Source organism: Odocoileus virginianus, chromosome 11 (assembly GCF_023699985.2).
Source record: "Odocoileus virginianus isolate 20LAN1187 ecotype Illinois chromosome 11, Ovbor_1.2, whole genome shotgun sequence".
Taxonomy (NCBI): domain Eukaryota; kingdom Metazoa; phylum Chordata; class Mammalia; order Artiodactyla; family Cervidae; genus Odocoileus; species Odocoileus virginianus.
Genome location: NC_069684.1, coordinates 14,265,778 through 14,282,606, shown reverse-complemented (window position 1 = coordinate 14,282,606; position 16,829 = coordinate 14,265,778). Strand labels below are relative to the sequence as shown.

The following is a 16,829-nucleotide window of genomic DNA, read 5'->3' as shown; positions in this document are numbered from 1 at the left end:
TTTACAGGGTGGGAAGGACAAGTGCAGCTCACCACTCCATAACAACAGGTGAGGATTTTCTCCAAGCTCTCCTGAATGTTGATTTTTCAAAGCTACCTGGGGACTTCCCTAGAGGTCCAGTGGTTAAGAATCTGCCTGCCAATGCAAGGGACCAGTTTGATCCCTGGTCTAGGAAGATTCTACAGGGCTTAACTGCCCCAAACCACAACTACCGAGCCCATGCTCTCGAGCTCACAAATGGCAACAAGAGAAACCACCACAATGAAGAGTGCATGCACCGCATCTAGAGAATAGTCCCCACTCTCTGCAGCTAGAGGAAGCCCAAGCACAGCAACGAAGAGCCTGTGAAGCCATAAATAAATAATAAGAGAAATTTGGAATATATGCCAGATAGAGTTCTTTGGTAATGTTGATTATCTATTGAAAGTGAAAGTCGCTCAGTTGTGTCCGACTCTTTCCGATCCCATGGACTGCATAGTCCGTGGAATTCTCCAGGCCAGAATACTGAAGTGGGTAGCCCGTGCCCTTCTCCACGGGATCTTCCCAACCCAGGGATCAAACCCAGGTCCCCCAACATTGCAGGCTGATTCGTTACCAGCTGAGCCACCCGGGAAGCCTTAGCCACATATTAAAACAACCGTACCATTTGCTCTGTCATTTTAAGAAGCCTGTTTCAATCTTAACCACATTCCATCTACAAGTTAAAAAACTGGAAAGCTATTTAAGCTTTCAGTCATAATAACATCAAAAACTGTCCTGTGATTTTGGAATTTATCCAATCCAAATAGCACAGACAAAAAATTTTTGCTTGAATTCACTTTGCCTCTCTGATTGCTTAATCTTTTTGATTACTGTTCTAACTTGTCGCCTTTAACTATCGTAATAACACAATTTTTAGACTTTCATACCAAAATAACTACTTGGTTCATTGGAAGTGGAGGGGGAAGGTAGGCAAGAATCTGTGGTTTCACTGAAACTATAGTGTGTGTTTGACAGGCCAAAAAAAATATTCAACAGTAGTTCTATGGAAACATAGCTTTAGACAGCAAATGAACCAAAGACTATATATATATAGTGGTGGTAAATGCTCAATGGCTGAGAGGAGCCGTTCTGTTTATTCTGGTCTCTGATGGAGACCTGTTTTTTCAGGTCCAACTCTTAGATCTGGACTGATTCTAAGCAGTTCAGACGGTAAAGAATCTGCCTGCAATGCAGGAGATCTGGGTTCGATTCCTAGGTTAGGAAGATCCCCTGGAGAAGGAAGTGGTTATCCACTCTAGTATTATTGCCTGGAGAATTCTGTGGACAGAGGAACCTGGCAGGCTACAGTCAATGGGGTCACAAAGAGTTGGACACTACTGAGTGACTAACACAAGTTAGTTGGCTCCAACTCTTTGAGAGGTTCAAGTGATTTAACTAAATCTTTAAGTATACATAATATGAATAAAACATGTTGAGTCCTACTATTTCAGTTTTATTGAGATAAAGTTGACATAAAATTATGAGACATTTAAAATGTACATCATGGTGATTTAATGTACATAGACATTGTGAAAGGATTACACCCATCTCATTAATTAACACATTCATCACCTCATGTATTTATCCTTGGGTGGAGGGGGGGCAATGAGAACATTTAAGTTTTACTCTTTTAGCAAATTTCATTATACAGCGCAGTGTTATCACTACAGTCACCATGTTTTCATTAGATCCTCAGACCCTTTTTATCTTATAACTGAAACTTTGTACCCTATTACCAACATCTCCTTATTTCCCATACCCTGTAACCCTGGCAACCATTTTTCTCCTCTGTTTCTATCCTTTGCTGTTTTTTTAGATTTCACATTTAAGTGATACTATGCAGTATTTGTCTTTCTCTGTCTGGTTTATTTTAGATTTATTACATTTAAAGTATTTCAACCCATGTCCTCACAAGCCTTTACAAATCAGAATTTTTATTTAAACTGCATAAAACCATATATGGTTTGTATTTTATACTATACAAAATTTAACCAGTAAACAGCGACATTGACAAGTATTTTATTTCCCAAGCATAATTAAACTAAAAAATATAGTCATGTTTAGCTGGTGGACAAAATACCAAGGTATCAGATAGTGCTACTTATCAAGAAACCAGACATATCCCCGGTCTCAGATGACCTCTGGTGAATGGCTACAGGTTTGCTTCGGTTTGGACCATGCAAATGTGTCACAAGAGTAACTTGATTTAATAGTAATGTGCTTTGAATGACTGAAAGATGAAAAATTCTTTTAAAAAGTAATGTCGAAGGAATTTCCCTGGTGGTCCAGTGGTGAAGCTTCTGCCTGCCAATGCAGGAGACACATGCTCAGTCCCTGGCCTGGGAAGATCCCACATGCTGCAGAGCAACTAAGCCCACGGGCTGCAAGTACTGAGCCTGGGTGCTGCAAGTATGGAAGCCTCGCGCCTCCAGCCTGTGCCCTGCAAGAAGAGAAGCCACGGCGATAAGAAGGCTGTGCCTGTGCTTGCCGCAACTAGAGAAAGCCCGCACGGAGCAATGAGGACCCAGAGCAGCCATAAATAAGCAAATCACTTTTTTAAAAAGTAATGTTGAAAAGGCAGTATGGTGTGTTTAACTGAGATGTCAAAGACTAGGTGTCAGGGCAACTGCTTTTCTACCACTCACTAGCTGTGACCTTGGACAAGTGAGTTACTATCTGATCCTTATCATAAACTCTGAAGGGATGCAACAGGTGATCACTAAGATCCTTTCCAAATTTAGAGTTTTATGAATAGTAAACAAGGGTCAGAGAGGGGGAAATGATAACGTCTCAAGAAAAAATGACATTCACATACGAATGTCACATATTTAGAATATGTTGAGTATTACCTGTGTAAGGCAAAGGGCACGCTAACTCAAGAAGAGACCAGTCTCCAAGCAGAGAGAATCCTTTAAAATTTTCTGTTGGGGACAGTCTATGAAAACTGGAAATTGATGTCTACAGTAATTAGCAAACATTTCTGCTTACAACACTAGAGGTTTTAATGCATTGAAACAAATGTGGACAATGAAATTCTTTTTATAAGTAAAAGCATTCAAAGAGATGTTTATAAAAAATGTACTTTCATTTATGTCCAAACATCATTCCTTTGTAGTAAAGTGTCCAAAAGAGTCCAATCACCACTGCGTGTATGTGTACTCAGCGTCTCAGTCATGCCCAACTCTGCGACTCTATGGAGCCCTCCAGGCTCCTCTGTGGGATTTCCCAGCCAAGAACACTGGAGTGGGTTGCCATTTCCTTCTCTAGGAGATCTTTCTGACCCAGGGATGGAAGCCTCGTCTCCAACATCTCTTGCCTTGGCAGGCAGATTCTTTACCACTGAGCCACCTAGGCTCCCCAAGCACAGTTAGAATTCTCTAATTCATAGATATGTGTGTATACAAATATAAGCACATGCCACAAAACCAGAAATATGTTTTCAAATATCAAAAGGAAAAGTCACTGTATATTTTCAGTGAAAATTGATTGATGCCCATATCAGACACTTAGTCCCTCAAGTAATAAACTTGTTTCATAAGTGGTGATGGGTGTTCAAATAAACACACCAAAAAGGATTTTCTCTAGCTAATTTGAATTATATGACTCTTTTCTGTTTTAAACTTCAATTTAATTCAGCAGCATTAATTGAACACTTAAAATGTGCAAGTGTCAAAATCCAATCTAACACAGGCATTTGATTTGACATGGGATTTCTGGGATAAGAGCTCAAGGCATACAACTCTGACAGCAACTGATTCCAAAGTTTAATCACTATTACAGCTCCACATTCAGCCTAACTCACTCCATCACACACACCCTTGGATGACATAAATGTAATACGTGATTGAACTAGTCCCAGATAAAGCAGAAGTTTGCGAAGTGTCTTTACATAATTGTGTTCTCTTCATCAAGAAAGATGTGATTTTTTATATATTAATACTATCTTTTCCAATGCAGGGGCCCTTATGCTTCCCAGATATTCTACTGTGCCCTCTCTATGATGACAGCAACTGGTGTTTGTGTAGTGGCAGTCCTGGCTGTTCTTCAAACTAGCAGAGTACTGCTGAGCAAAACTTTGCCAGCATTCCACCTTTGTTCCAGAATCACCTTCTTCCAGTGATGACGCCCTAACGTGTGACTCCTTTATTACTCAAATCCTTTATGCTTTATACTGACAATTCCTTCACTCACTCATGCCAGTGTATTCATGAATTAGGCCAAACCACATTTATAATTATCATCTCTAAAAATCACACAAATTCTGAAATCAGCTTTACTTTCATTGTTAATTCATTAGTGTCTTTAAACAATTTTAAGAAACACAAGATATTTACCTGAGCACTGCAGGACACAAGGGCTTCCCAGGTGGAACTAGTGGTAAAGAACCCTCCTACCAATGCAGGAGACGTTAAGAGACGTGGGTTCGATCCCTGGGTCGGGAACATCCCCTGGAGGAGGACATGGCAACCCATTCTAGTATTCTTGCCTGCAGAATCCCGTGGACAGAGGAGCCCGGCAGGCTACAGTCCATAGCGTTGCACAGAGTTGGACACAACTGAAGCAACTCAGCATGCATGCGCACAGACGGGCACAGGATGGTACAAGATTTACCTTTAGGAATTTACAATAGAGTTAGAGAACTAGGCACCCAGACATGAAAATGAACGCTGTAGGCATCCAATCACTGGAACAGATAATAGACACAAGTGAAGTAATTCTTGGGGCCTTCACGGCAGGGGTCAGTCTGAAGCTTGTTCTTAAAGGAGCAAGAGAGGTGAAGAGGTGAGGAATGAACTGTTTCAGTTTTATGAGAAGGTCCAAAATGTCGGTAAAGCTTCCATTAAAAGCAGGTGGTAGTGGTAGGGCAGCAAAGTTGGGGGAGAGGAAGCTTGTACTTGAGAAGAGGAGGAAATCAAGCACACACAACCAGTCTCTTTGGAATAAAGTGTTTCAGTTTTTTGAAAATGGCAGTGCCACTGAAGGCTTTTAATAAAAACAATTGTGTTTAAATATGATTTATCTGACCATTACACATGAAAGGAGATGGAAGTAATTGGGAAAAGTAAAATCAGCTGAAAGACTCTTAAAATGTTTTTTATGAGTCCAAAGCAGGTTGGTAGTAGTGAACTTGAAATAAACTACAGAAGAGACATTGGCAATTGAGTGGGGGAGTCAGAGAGCCTAAATGAGTTACTGAATTTCACATGGACTTGGTATTCCTAATGAACACGTTGCTTAAATGTTCAACGGTAAAATCACAGATCCATGTAGTGAGTGAAGTTAGTATTTAACACAAGATCACCCACCTATTTTGCATTAATGTTTACAGATTTGGGGTGCAGACATCTGTAGGCTACCTCAACACACTCCCCATACTTTGCCCTCCATGGGCATATTTGCAACCACACCTGAGGATGGAAGGGGGATATATTTGCAGAGCCTGTACCAGGTGCCAGGCCTTCAGTCAACAGTTTCTCCTCTGTCTTCGAGGAGCTCAAAAGTTATATCCTCTCTCCAAGGTTAGTCGTGGCTTTGATGACCACATGCAGGCTGTTGACTTCCCACCTGTCTGCCCTCGGGACTGTGCTCCTGCTCTCCAGCCTTGTCCGGGCATCCGTCTACAAGACTCTCTCATCTGGATGTCCCTAGACTTCCCCAGCTCAACACCTGCAACACTCAACACAAACTTCCCCTGGAAACTGCTCCTCTTTTTTTTTTTTAATTAATTAATTAATTTGGTTGCGCCAGGTCTTAGCTGCAGCACGTAGGATCTTCGATCTTAGTCGCAAGATTTAGGATCTTTCAACTGGGGCACGTGGGATCTAATTGCCTAACCAGGGGTTGAATCCAGGCCCCCTGCACTGGAAGCATGGAGTCTTAGCTACTGGCTGACCAGGGAAGTCACTGAAGCCTGCTCCTCTTTCACACAAGGTGCCCACCATCTCAGAGAAAGGCAGAAAACTAGAGTTCTTCCTTGGGTTCTCCCACCGCCTCACTCTGCACATGATCTATCCTTATTCTGTTGATTCTACTTCTGGATATCTCTCTTATTCAGCCATCTCTTGCCACCTCCACTGTGGCAAGCTACCTCGTTGGTGCAAGCTACCACTATCTGTCGCCTGCCAAAGCTGCCTAAATGGCCTCCTGGCATCCCAGTGGCTACCTTCCATCCACTGCCCACGCAGCAGCCAGGGTGTGTGACCTTTCTAGCATGAAAATATGACTGAGTTGCTTCTGTGCTTGGAACCCTTCAATGGTTTCCAACTGGTACTCGAATAAAGTGCAAATCCCTTAATATGCTTCACATAGTCCTTTATAGTCTGACTCCATCTCTCGATCCTCACTTGGCATCTCTCTCCTCTCTGAGCATCAGCCACATGAAATTCTTTTAGTTCCTCTGATAGTCTATGCTTTGACTCTCTTCCAGCCCCAACAAATCCCATTCCTCCTGCCAGGAACACTTTTCCCCCTTCCTGAAAATTCTTATGCCAAGGAATGATTTTCCTGAGCTGGAAGGACAGAATTCACATTGATAATGATCATTATTCCACACTGCATGTGTACAGCCCTTTACGTATGCTAATAGTTTTAACTACAACTCTGTAACTACAAGGACCATATTTTGCAATGGTGTTGGAGAAGACTCTTGAGAGTCTCTTGGACAGCAAGGAAATCAAACCAGTAAATCCTAAAGGAAATCAACCCTGGATATTCATCGGAAAGACTGATGCTTTAGCTACCTGATGTGAAGAGGCAACTTACTGGAAAAGACCCTGATATTGAGAAAGATAGAAGGCAGAAGGAGAAGGGGACAACAGAGGACGAGATGGTTGGATGGCATCACCAACTCAATGGCCCATGAGTTTGAGCAAGCTCCGAAAGATGGTGAAGGACAGGGAAGCCTGGTGTGCTGCAGTCCATGGGGTCGCAAAGAGTCAGACACGACTGAGTGAACAATGACAGCATCTCTGTAACTACAAGGATCACATTATGCAAACTACAATTATGAATAGAATTTTGGACAACAGGACTGTCTTAGAACATCTTGGCTTTATATAAGACTCATTTTTGGAGCAGTGGGCATTTAGAACACTTGACTTCTCCCATCTTGGACAAGGCACTGCAGTAAGATTCCACAAGGACAGAGGACAGCAATTGCTCGAGGCACGTGTCGTGTGATGGGACTGATTACGTAGTGGCAGCCCAAACTGTGCCACTCTAGTATGAGGATTCTTTTGAGCTGAAAACAATCAAAGCCCCAAAAGATTCACGAAGAGCCTCTTAACTTTCCCTTTACTGACTAAAAGAATTAAGGTAGGAGGACTGTCCTAGAAAGAAGATATCACCATAGATAAGTGTAGTAAAGTATTAGGTGTGGTAGACAGAGAGGAACCTAGTAAAGCCTTTGGATCAAAGTCCTCTCTGGGTCCCACGGTCGTTTTTAACTTTTTACTTTGTATTGGAGTATAGCTGATTAACATTGTCATGATAGTTTTAGGTGGACAGCAAAAAGACTCAGCCATACATATACATGTATCCAGTCTCCCCCAAACCTCTCTCCCATCCAGGCTGCCGCATAACACTGAGCAGTTCTTATTGCTATACAATAGGTTCTTGTGGCTCTACATTTTGAATATAGCAGTGTGAATACACGTCCATCTCAAACTCTCTAACTATCCCTTCTCCCCTTCCTTGCCCCTGGCAACCATAAGTTTGTTCTCTGTGAATCTGTTTGCTTCTGTTTTGTAAATAAGTTCATCTGTTCACGTCCTTTTAGATTCTGCATATAAGGGATGTTTCTGCTTCTCTGACTCACTCAGTATGACACTCTCTAGGTCTATCCATGTTGCTGCAAATGGTATTATTTCATTCTTTTTGATGGCTGCATGATATTCTACTGCATTTATGTACCACATCCTCTTTATCCATTCCTTTCTTGATGGGTGTGTTTCACTGTCTTTGGATGGCCCAGCAAACATTTGTTCACCAAATATTAATGCTGCTAGCTTTCTATGAATTTAGAAGCCTGAATTACCTACTTCCCTTTGAAGCTCAGACCCTCCACTTCCTTCTCCATAGTCTAGAATATATATAAATCTCACCATATCTTGCTATCTTTGAAATTCTTCATACTTAAGTGAATTCCCCATCCACAGGTTATAAATTTGGTTTTCTACTGTTAATCTATCTTCTGTTATTTTAACTGCCAGCCAAAAGAACTAAAGGGGAAATTTCTCCTCCCCTTTCCCCCTCCCACAATGGGCTTCATATTTAGTCCAGTGTGTTGGAAGGGGGATGCTAAAGATTACTCTTGTGGAATTTTCTTATGCCTGCTCAATGAAAGAGTGTCAAAAATAAAAACAACAGAGGCTTCCCTGGTGATCCAGATGTTAAGAATCTGCTTTTCAATGCAGGGGATGTAGGTTCAATTCCAGGACTGAGAACTAATATCCCACATGCTGTGGACAGTTAAGCCTGCACTCTACAACTACAGAGAAGCCCGCATGCTGCAACTAAGACCCAATGCAGCCAAAAATAAATAAATAAATATGTAAATATTTAAATAAATAAAAATTTTAAAAAATAACAACCACACACACATACACACATACCTCTGTGCTTCTTAGGAGTGTAAATAATCTTTGAGGCACCCAAAGGAAGCACTGTCTCTTGAAGGAAAGAGGAGCAGACAGCTCTCTACTTGTTCTTACCTGCCTTGGAATATAGCCTTATTGTCCAAGAGCAGGGTGTAATCAGACCCTTTGTCAGGGTTAAATATGGACAAACCCCCTCCATAAGCAAGAACAGAAGTGGTTCCAGATTCAGGATGAATGGACATGGGTACCTAGACCAGTTTGAACCCAGAACTCCCAGGATAAGTGGCCTGGACTGTGTGGTGGGAATTTGAGCACAGCAGGAGGTATCCTGGGACCCCTCCCCACCCCACCAAGTGGCAGAAATCCTGGGGGGAACTCACCATGAAGGTAATGAGATGGTCTTCCCTGAAAGATCTCTTGAGGGCATTATGCTAAGTGAAATAAGTCAGACAGAGAGAAACAAATACTGTACGATCTCACTTACACGTGGAATCGTAAAAATAAACAAAACAAAACTGAACTCATAGAAGCAGAGAACAGATTGGTTTGGTTGTTTCCAGAGGAGATGGGGGTAGGATGAATGAAGGGGGTCAAATGTAAAAACTTCCAGCTATAAAATAAAATCAGGGGATGTACTGTATGACATGGTGACTATCGTTAACAATACTGTATTGTATATCACAAAGTTGCTAAGAGAAGAGATCTTAAAAGATCTCATAAGAAAAAAATTCTGTTAACTTCTTGAGTTAACAGGCGTTAACTAAACTTGTGCTGATCATTTTACAATGATCATATATTAAAACATTACGTTGTACACTTGAAACTAATAACAATGCTATATGTCAATTATATCTCAATAAAACTAGGGAACAAAGATCCCTGAGGACCTGTGAATGGATGGATCAATGATGCTGCTAGGATATCTCAAACCTAATTCTCAGCAGCAGCACGTCCTGGCCTGAGAGCCCATCGACAACAATACAAGCGTACAGCCCAGACCCCAGTTGCCTGGGGATGAATGTCAGCAGGCTCTCCATAGCCCCTTCAGGGTTTCTGGTGCTATCACAGCATTCATCTGATACCTATTTCTAAACTCTTCAGGTGATTATGGAAAAAAAAAATGGTTAACTGGGAGTTTGTGAAATCTCTTAATGGTTTACTCAAGATCCTACAATGAATAACAGGGAGAGACTGAAACCCCAAAAAAGTGACTCAGTAAAGATAAGTGGTACATTATGTGGTCAAAAACAAAGAAACAGGCAGGAGAGGAGAGATCCATAGGCTCACTGGCCCACTGCCATCAAGAATAGTTCTCTACAATGTTCTGAAGGTCTCTGGTTCTGACGGGAGCCACAGGAAGGTCTGCCAAGTCATGCTAAGTCTGCAGAAAACCTCAGTGAATTTTCTGGACAGAGGAATGTGACACAGAAGAACTAGGGCCATGTGACTAGACCTCATTATCTCAGTGCCTTTGATAACATACTGGAGAGCAGAGTGGGGTTTTGAATCGACTGATATCTTCCATAAATGGACTCTAAATGCAAGCTTACAATGCTTCCAAAAACTCCCCAGAGAAATTCCTATTATGTACATGGAGGGAGAATGAAGCCAGCCCCATCTGGCTGGGTAGAGAACATTCTCTGCTGAGTGAAACTTCATGGCTCTTGTGTTCAGTGCCAACAGCATGTTCATACTAGACCATGGCCCTGCACACAGACGGGCAGGTGAATCGAAAAAATGAGTAAGATGGTGCAGGCAGTGCTGGGCAATTCTCTGCTCTCTAAAACATCAAAACCACAAGACAAGATATCAATAAGGGTAACATTTCTATAAAGTCCCTAATGAGTTATGAGCCAGTATTATGACGAACGTTACTCAGAATTGCTATAGCAAAATAGAGCGACACTATCTTTTTCCATTAGCCTCCTATCACTACACCAGCTAAAATCAAGAACAGGTTGAGAAGCATCACTAGCGACTTTTGCTCTGTGGAACTGACACTCTCAGGGAAACCTCAGAACTTTAAAGTAAGTGTACAATGCGTGTGTGTGTTCAGTTGTTCAGTCACGTCTGACTCTTTGTGATCCCATGGACTGTAGCCCACCAGGCTCCTCAATCCATGGGATTCTCCAGGCAAGAATATTGGAGTGGGTAGCCATTTCCTTCTCCAAAGTATACAATGCAGTTAGCTTTATTAGGAAATAAAGGCACAGAAGAATGAGGTGACTCGACTCAAATGTCACCTGCCCAGAGAGGCTTCCTCTGACCAGCCTTCTCCATTCTTCCCAATGCAACAACTTCCAGTTACTCTGTAACATATATCTTTGACAACCATCAAGTTGTCTTCTGAATTGGTGCATGTGTTTGTCCCTCCTTCCTGTTTGAATGTAGACCCCAGAGACAGGGAATTTGCATGGTTCATTGTTCTGTTCTTAATACCTTTAGAGAGGCTGGCACAGAGTAAGCTCTCAATAACATCTTACTGGTTACCTTTCCAACTGCCAAATGACAAAGAGCTCAATTATCTGTAACAGAAGGCCTTGTGGAGTCCAGAAAAACCAGTATTCACATCAACTTTTCAAAAATATCACATACCAGAATGAGCAGTCTTTTTTATTACAGACATAACAATTAAATCGATATATAGAGGCAACATGGTCTGAAGCAATGCCACGCCAAGTGTGGTCTGTGGACCAACAGCATCAGCATCTCTTGGCAGTTTGTTAGAAAAGCAAAATCAGGGCCCCGCCACAGACCCAGTGAATATCTGTGGGTGGAACCAAAAAAATTCTGTTCAGCAAGTTTTCCAGGTGATCTTATGTACCCTAAAGTTTTGAGTAACTAATTCGGAAATAAAAGTGAGAAAAATGAAATGTCATAAGGACTAGGATTTTCTTAGGGATAACTGGTTCGTTCTTGATGTCATTGAAATTTTTTAAAAGTCAGGACAGGGGCCTCCCTGGTGGTCCAGTGGTTAAGAATCTACCTTGCAATTCAGGGAACACCGGTTCAATCCCTGGTCCGGGAAGATGCCACATGCCACGGAGCATCTAAGTCCAAGCACCGAAACCACTGAAGCCCACATGCCTAGAGTCTGTGCTCTGCATCAAGAGAAGCCACTGCAGTGAGAAGCCTGCTCATCGCAGCTAGAGAAAGCCCATGTGCAGTAACGAAGACACAGCCAAAAATAAATAATATTAAAATAAATATTAAAAAAACAATCAGGACAGAAGAGGAGGAGGAGGCATTATACTCAAAATCGTATACATGAATATGGTGCTCTGCCTACACGGGCCCTCAGACACCTACTCCATGTCCTGCTTCACTGAGGCTCCCCTGCCCTGGGCTTCCCAGAGGGTACTAGTGGTAAAGAACCTGCCTGCCAATGCAGAAGACATGAGAGACGAGGGTTCGATTCCTGGGTCGGGAAGATCCCCTGGAGGAGGAAATGGCTGCCCACTGCAGTATTCTCGCCTGGAGAATCCCATGGACAGAGGAGCCTGGCGGGCTACAGTCCATGAGGTTGCACAGAATTGGACACGACTGAGCAACTTAGCACGCAAGCACACACACGCAGCACACCCTGCCCCGACTAAGCAGCGAGCAAATCGACGGCGCTCTTTGTGTACGAAACTCACACTTCGCTCAGCTTCCCTCTCCTTCCCCAAGGCAACACCATCTGTGGCTCTTTCAAGAAATCACTCTACAGCTGACTGACCAGGCCAAGCGAGAAAAGGCAGCCCAGCGGGGGACCAGCGGGCGGCCGTGCCGTACCATGGTTGAGATGTCTGATGCAGTCGCTCAGAAGCGCGCTGAACTTCTTCCGGTCCGCGGCCTCCCGGAAGCAGAAGTAGCCGTGTCTGAGGAAGGGCTGCCACAGGTACACCGGGAAGTCCTTGGGCAGGACCACAAAGGGCTGCGTGTTCTCCTTCTCACTGGACGCTGAAGAAACATGGAAGACACCGAGACATTTTAAAATGTGCATGTCTTATTTAAAATTCCTATTTCAGGCTGTGAGGGTTTACTTCAGGCTGTGGGGCAGCCAGTGGGCTGAAAAGGTGGTATGAAATGTCTTTGCGGGGTGGGGGAAAAGGAGAGTTCAGGCTCCCTTCGCATCCCGCACCAGCTTCACCTGCCTCCCTTGAGCAGGTGGCCTCACCTCCGATCCACAGGGACGGCCAAGGCCGTCAGACAGTCGAGCTCAGCTTCCTCACCTGGAATGAGCCACAGGCAGAGCTGCGTCTTTCCTCGGCTGCCACTGTGTCCGCCTGTTGGACACTCACTCTACCAGCTCCTGATTCACCAGGTCTGCGCTCTGCTCTCCACTCTCTTCCCGCCTCCCCGTCACTCCCAAACCAGCATTTGCAGCCTTGATGCCATCAACCCCTATTCTCACCCTAGACTTGTTCCTTCTTCACCAGTCCCCAAACCAAACAGCCTGGGTCACTAATGTCATCCTGACTGCTGGCTTACAGCTTCTTTTTTATTACCCACCTTTTCAACCTGATCAGGAATTATCTGTTGCAGCCAGTTACCCCTTCCTTTGAAAACATTCTCTTCCCTTGACTTCCAGGAGCGTGACCTTCTCCATGCTTTTTAAACATTGCTGCCCCTTTTCACTTTTATTGGTTCCTCTGCCCCTTCTCTCCGTCTTTCTCTTTAAGTGTTGGTGTTTGCCCTGTTCTGTGCTGCTTTCTGCCCCACTCTCTTCTCTGCTCTCCCAAGGGAGGTATCTTCATCCTTCCCATGACTTTGCATGTTGCTTCTGCAATTCATGCTTCCTTTTCCTTCCACCATACTTTTGCATAGAAAAGTCTCATTTATCCTTGGAAACTCAGTTCAAAAGCCATCAAAAGTTGGCACCACCCTCTGCCACCGGAGACAGATTAGGGCGCCCCCTACCTTGTCTTCCCGAAATATCATAATGATCTGTGTTTGTGTCTGGTTCCCACACCCAGAGTGAGGGACATAAAGTGAGATAAGCCTCCCCCACCTCCAATTAGGGCTTCCCTGGTGGCTCAGAGGTAAAGGATATACCTGCCAATGCAGGAGATGCAGGTTTGATCCCTGGGTCAGGAAGATCCCCAGGAGAAGGAAATGGCAATCCACTCCAGTATTCTTGCCTGGAGAATCCCATGGACAGAGGAACCTGGCAGGCTAGAGTCGGACATGACTGAGCGACTAAACAACAACAACCTCCAATTAATTCTCCCAGAAGCAGAACCACTGCTCTGGAGCTCCTTGAGGATGGAGGCTCCATCATACATATCTCTGCATGCTCAACTCAACTCATAGCATACAAACCTAGTAGATGTTGTACTACAGTTTGTTAAATGAATAAATATGCTATGAGGTCCTAGGACATTTTTAAAGCCTTAAACAATAGAACTTTCAGCCCTTTCTTAAAAATCAATTCCAAGAAATTCAAGTTGAGCCATACAATTGCTCAGATCTCCTGTCCAAACTTTATTCTTCTCCGTGCATTCCATTTCTATGATATTGCATTCATTTAAATGAGCCCCAGCTTGTTTCTAGAGTCGTGGAAAACAAGCAGAAGGAAAAATGAATTCTGGGCTCCCTGCCCACATAATGGGCACTATCTCAAGGGAAGCAAGCGGAGAGGGACCTACTAAGAGGCAAGTGAAAGCACTGGGCATACCAAGAAATGGATCCTAACCACAAGGAAAGCTGGAGAACAGGCTTGCTACTGGCAAGCTGAGACTGGTTTAGACATGGAATAGATTTCCTGGGGCACTCATGGGAGTTCCATTTCTGAACTTAACCAAGCTGTGCATATTGGGAGCACAGTCTTGAGCTCACCAGTCCTAAGCAAAATACCAAGGAATGAATCAACATACGAATGCCAACAAATGAATAAATGATTGAATACTATAGCAGAGACCTCTGGCTGTAACACATTTCTATCCTCTCCTCTTTCTCAGTAATAAAATCCCTGATTTTTACTTTAGCAAGTACCTGCATAGACTAAAGACTACATTTCCAGCCTTCACTGCAGTTTGGTTTGCCAACGCCACTAAGTTTTGGCCAATTACTGTGTAAAGAAGACCTATGTCGATAAACCCTTTAGTGCTTTTTCTCAAGTGAAGTTAATTCCTCCAATCTTCATGGTGCCTTTATTCTTTCCAATAAAATTAGAATCACACAGCAATCAGTTTGTGAAACAGCTCTCCTTGCCCTTTCCAAGATGTCACAATATCGTATAAACAACTGAAAGCAACATTCACCCTTTACATTTCAATGCTTTAGCAAGCCCCATAAAATTCATTTCTATTATCCTCCAGTTATAACTCATTTAACTTCTTACAATAATTTTCCAGATGCCATTATTTCCAGTCTGCATTTTTTCTGAGTTGAGTTACAAGGATATCACAAATGATCTCCTATTGAATATTCTATTTTTAAAACTGAGAAGGCCACAACATACAATTTAAAAAGTCACTGAAATACCCAGTCTGAAGTTCTGGGTCAAGCGGCAGTAGTCACCCAGGCCTTGTGGTTTTTATTCCTTTTCATTCCTTCTGATTTGATCTCATCAATAAATCAATAAATATATTATCTGTTCTGACTGATTTCATTGGAAAGTTCTTTGAAGGGGTTCTAAAGAGTTAACATGTTGGTATTCCCATTTCTAGGGGCAGCTCCAGAGCCAAGATAACATGTAAGTAGACATTAAAAGAAAATATAATAATACATATAGTACACATAAAGTGTTGTTTTAGCTTGAATTACTTAGTAAGAGTTTGTTAATCTAGGTTTATGGTTCGTGTACTAATCCTATAACAGTGTTATTAAAAACAGTACACTAAGCATTCTGCACTGAAATAAAAATTGATAAAATTATTTTACATTTCCCCCATAAATTCCAGTGAAATGATTATACCTATTACTAAGAACCAGGACTCTCTTCAAGAAACTAAGTAATTATTGTGTGCTTTGATTTACACAAAGCCAGATGGAGTTATTACATTATCCACAGTTCATGAATCTCTATGAAACACTCTATTTGGTCTGTATATTATCCCTTACACTCTCAGCATGGAAAAAGTAAAATGAATGAGAATGAAAGTATGTTAGAGTTGGTAATAATCTTCTGTATTTTCAATTTCAAGTCCCTAGAGTTGGAAGAAGCAGAATTCAGAGAGGTTCAGCAATGGCTAAGGAAAATGCTTGATAAGCGTCACAGAACCAGATGAAAATCCAGTCTCCATATTCTCAGTTCAGTGCTCTTTCTATAGCAGTATTCAGCTATTATTTATAGATATGCTAATTAACACAATGTCTTTTACACAGTACCTAAGAGTTACTCTAATGCCTAATGCCTACTAAAAGTATTTTGTTGACTTAGGATATTTTATTGCAAATCATCCTAAAATTAGAAAAATAACATTCTCTGACAGGTTTTACTGAAAGATGGGATTGTACATTTCACAGACTGGGCCCAACATATTTATTTTTGCTGTCCTGTGTAAAGCTTGCAATATATTCCAAAACCTCAAGATATCTGACCAACAGTACATTTTCTATATGCGAGAAACACAGTGACTGACTTGTGTATTACCAAATATGATTTAAAGTAACAGAAGTGGTACAAGGTTTACCTAAATTAGAGAAATTATATCTTCCATTTGCCTATGGAGAATGTGTGTCTAGCCCAGGGTTCCTCAATCTTGGCCTATTGATATTTAATGCCAGATAATTCTTCACTGTCAAAGACAGTTCAGTGCATTGTAGGATATTTAGCAAGAATTACTGGCCTCTATTCATTAAATGTCTATTGCACCATCCTCCCAAGTTGTGATGACCAAAAATATCTCCAGATACAGCCAAATGTCCCTGGAGAGTGAAATCCCCCAACCCCCACCCTTGAGAAGCACTGGTCTAACCAAACAGAACATGTTGAGGAATTTTGTCTTGGGAAGGAATGCTCAGTAACTCACCAATAGGGTCTGGGAAATGCCGATCAGATAATAAATTGTATTCATCTTCTGAGGTTAGCACTTTGCCACCAGCAGGAAGAATTCGGCTTTTAGGGGGAGCTCCTTTCTGATAGGCCTAAGAAAGGAAAGGCAAAAATTAGTGGACTTTTTCCTCATTGGATTTTTGGGAAATATCAGGAATATTAGAAATAGACAAACCCAAACACCATACACTCAGAGATAGAAATTCCCACATTGAGTAAGAGCCATTTAT

The 16,829-nt window shown here is 42.3% G+C and overlaps 1 protein-coding gene across 1 annotated transcript in view; it reads right to left on the bottom strand.

Annotated features, from left to right (window-relative positions):
- NIBAN1 (niban apoptosis regulator 1) overlaps positions 1-16,829 on the bottom strand; it is a 174,043-nt gene that overhangs the window by 72,481 nt on the left and 84,733 nt on the right. The window contains exons 4-5 of the mRNA XM_020870563.2: positions 16,577-16,691; positions 12,393-12,560 (exon numbers count right to left, since the gene is read on the bottom strand). Coding sequence (XP_020726222.2) covers positions 12,393-12,560; positions 16,577-16,691 — 283 coding nt within the window. The remainder of the gene's footprint in view (positions 1-12,392; positions 12,561-16,576; positions 16,692-16,829) is intronic.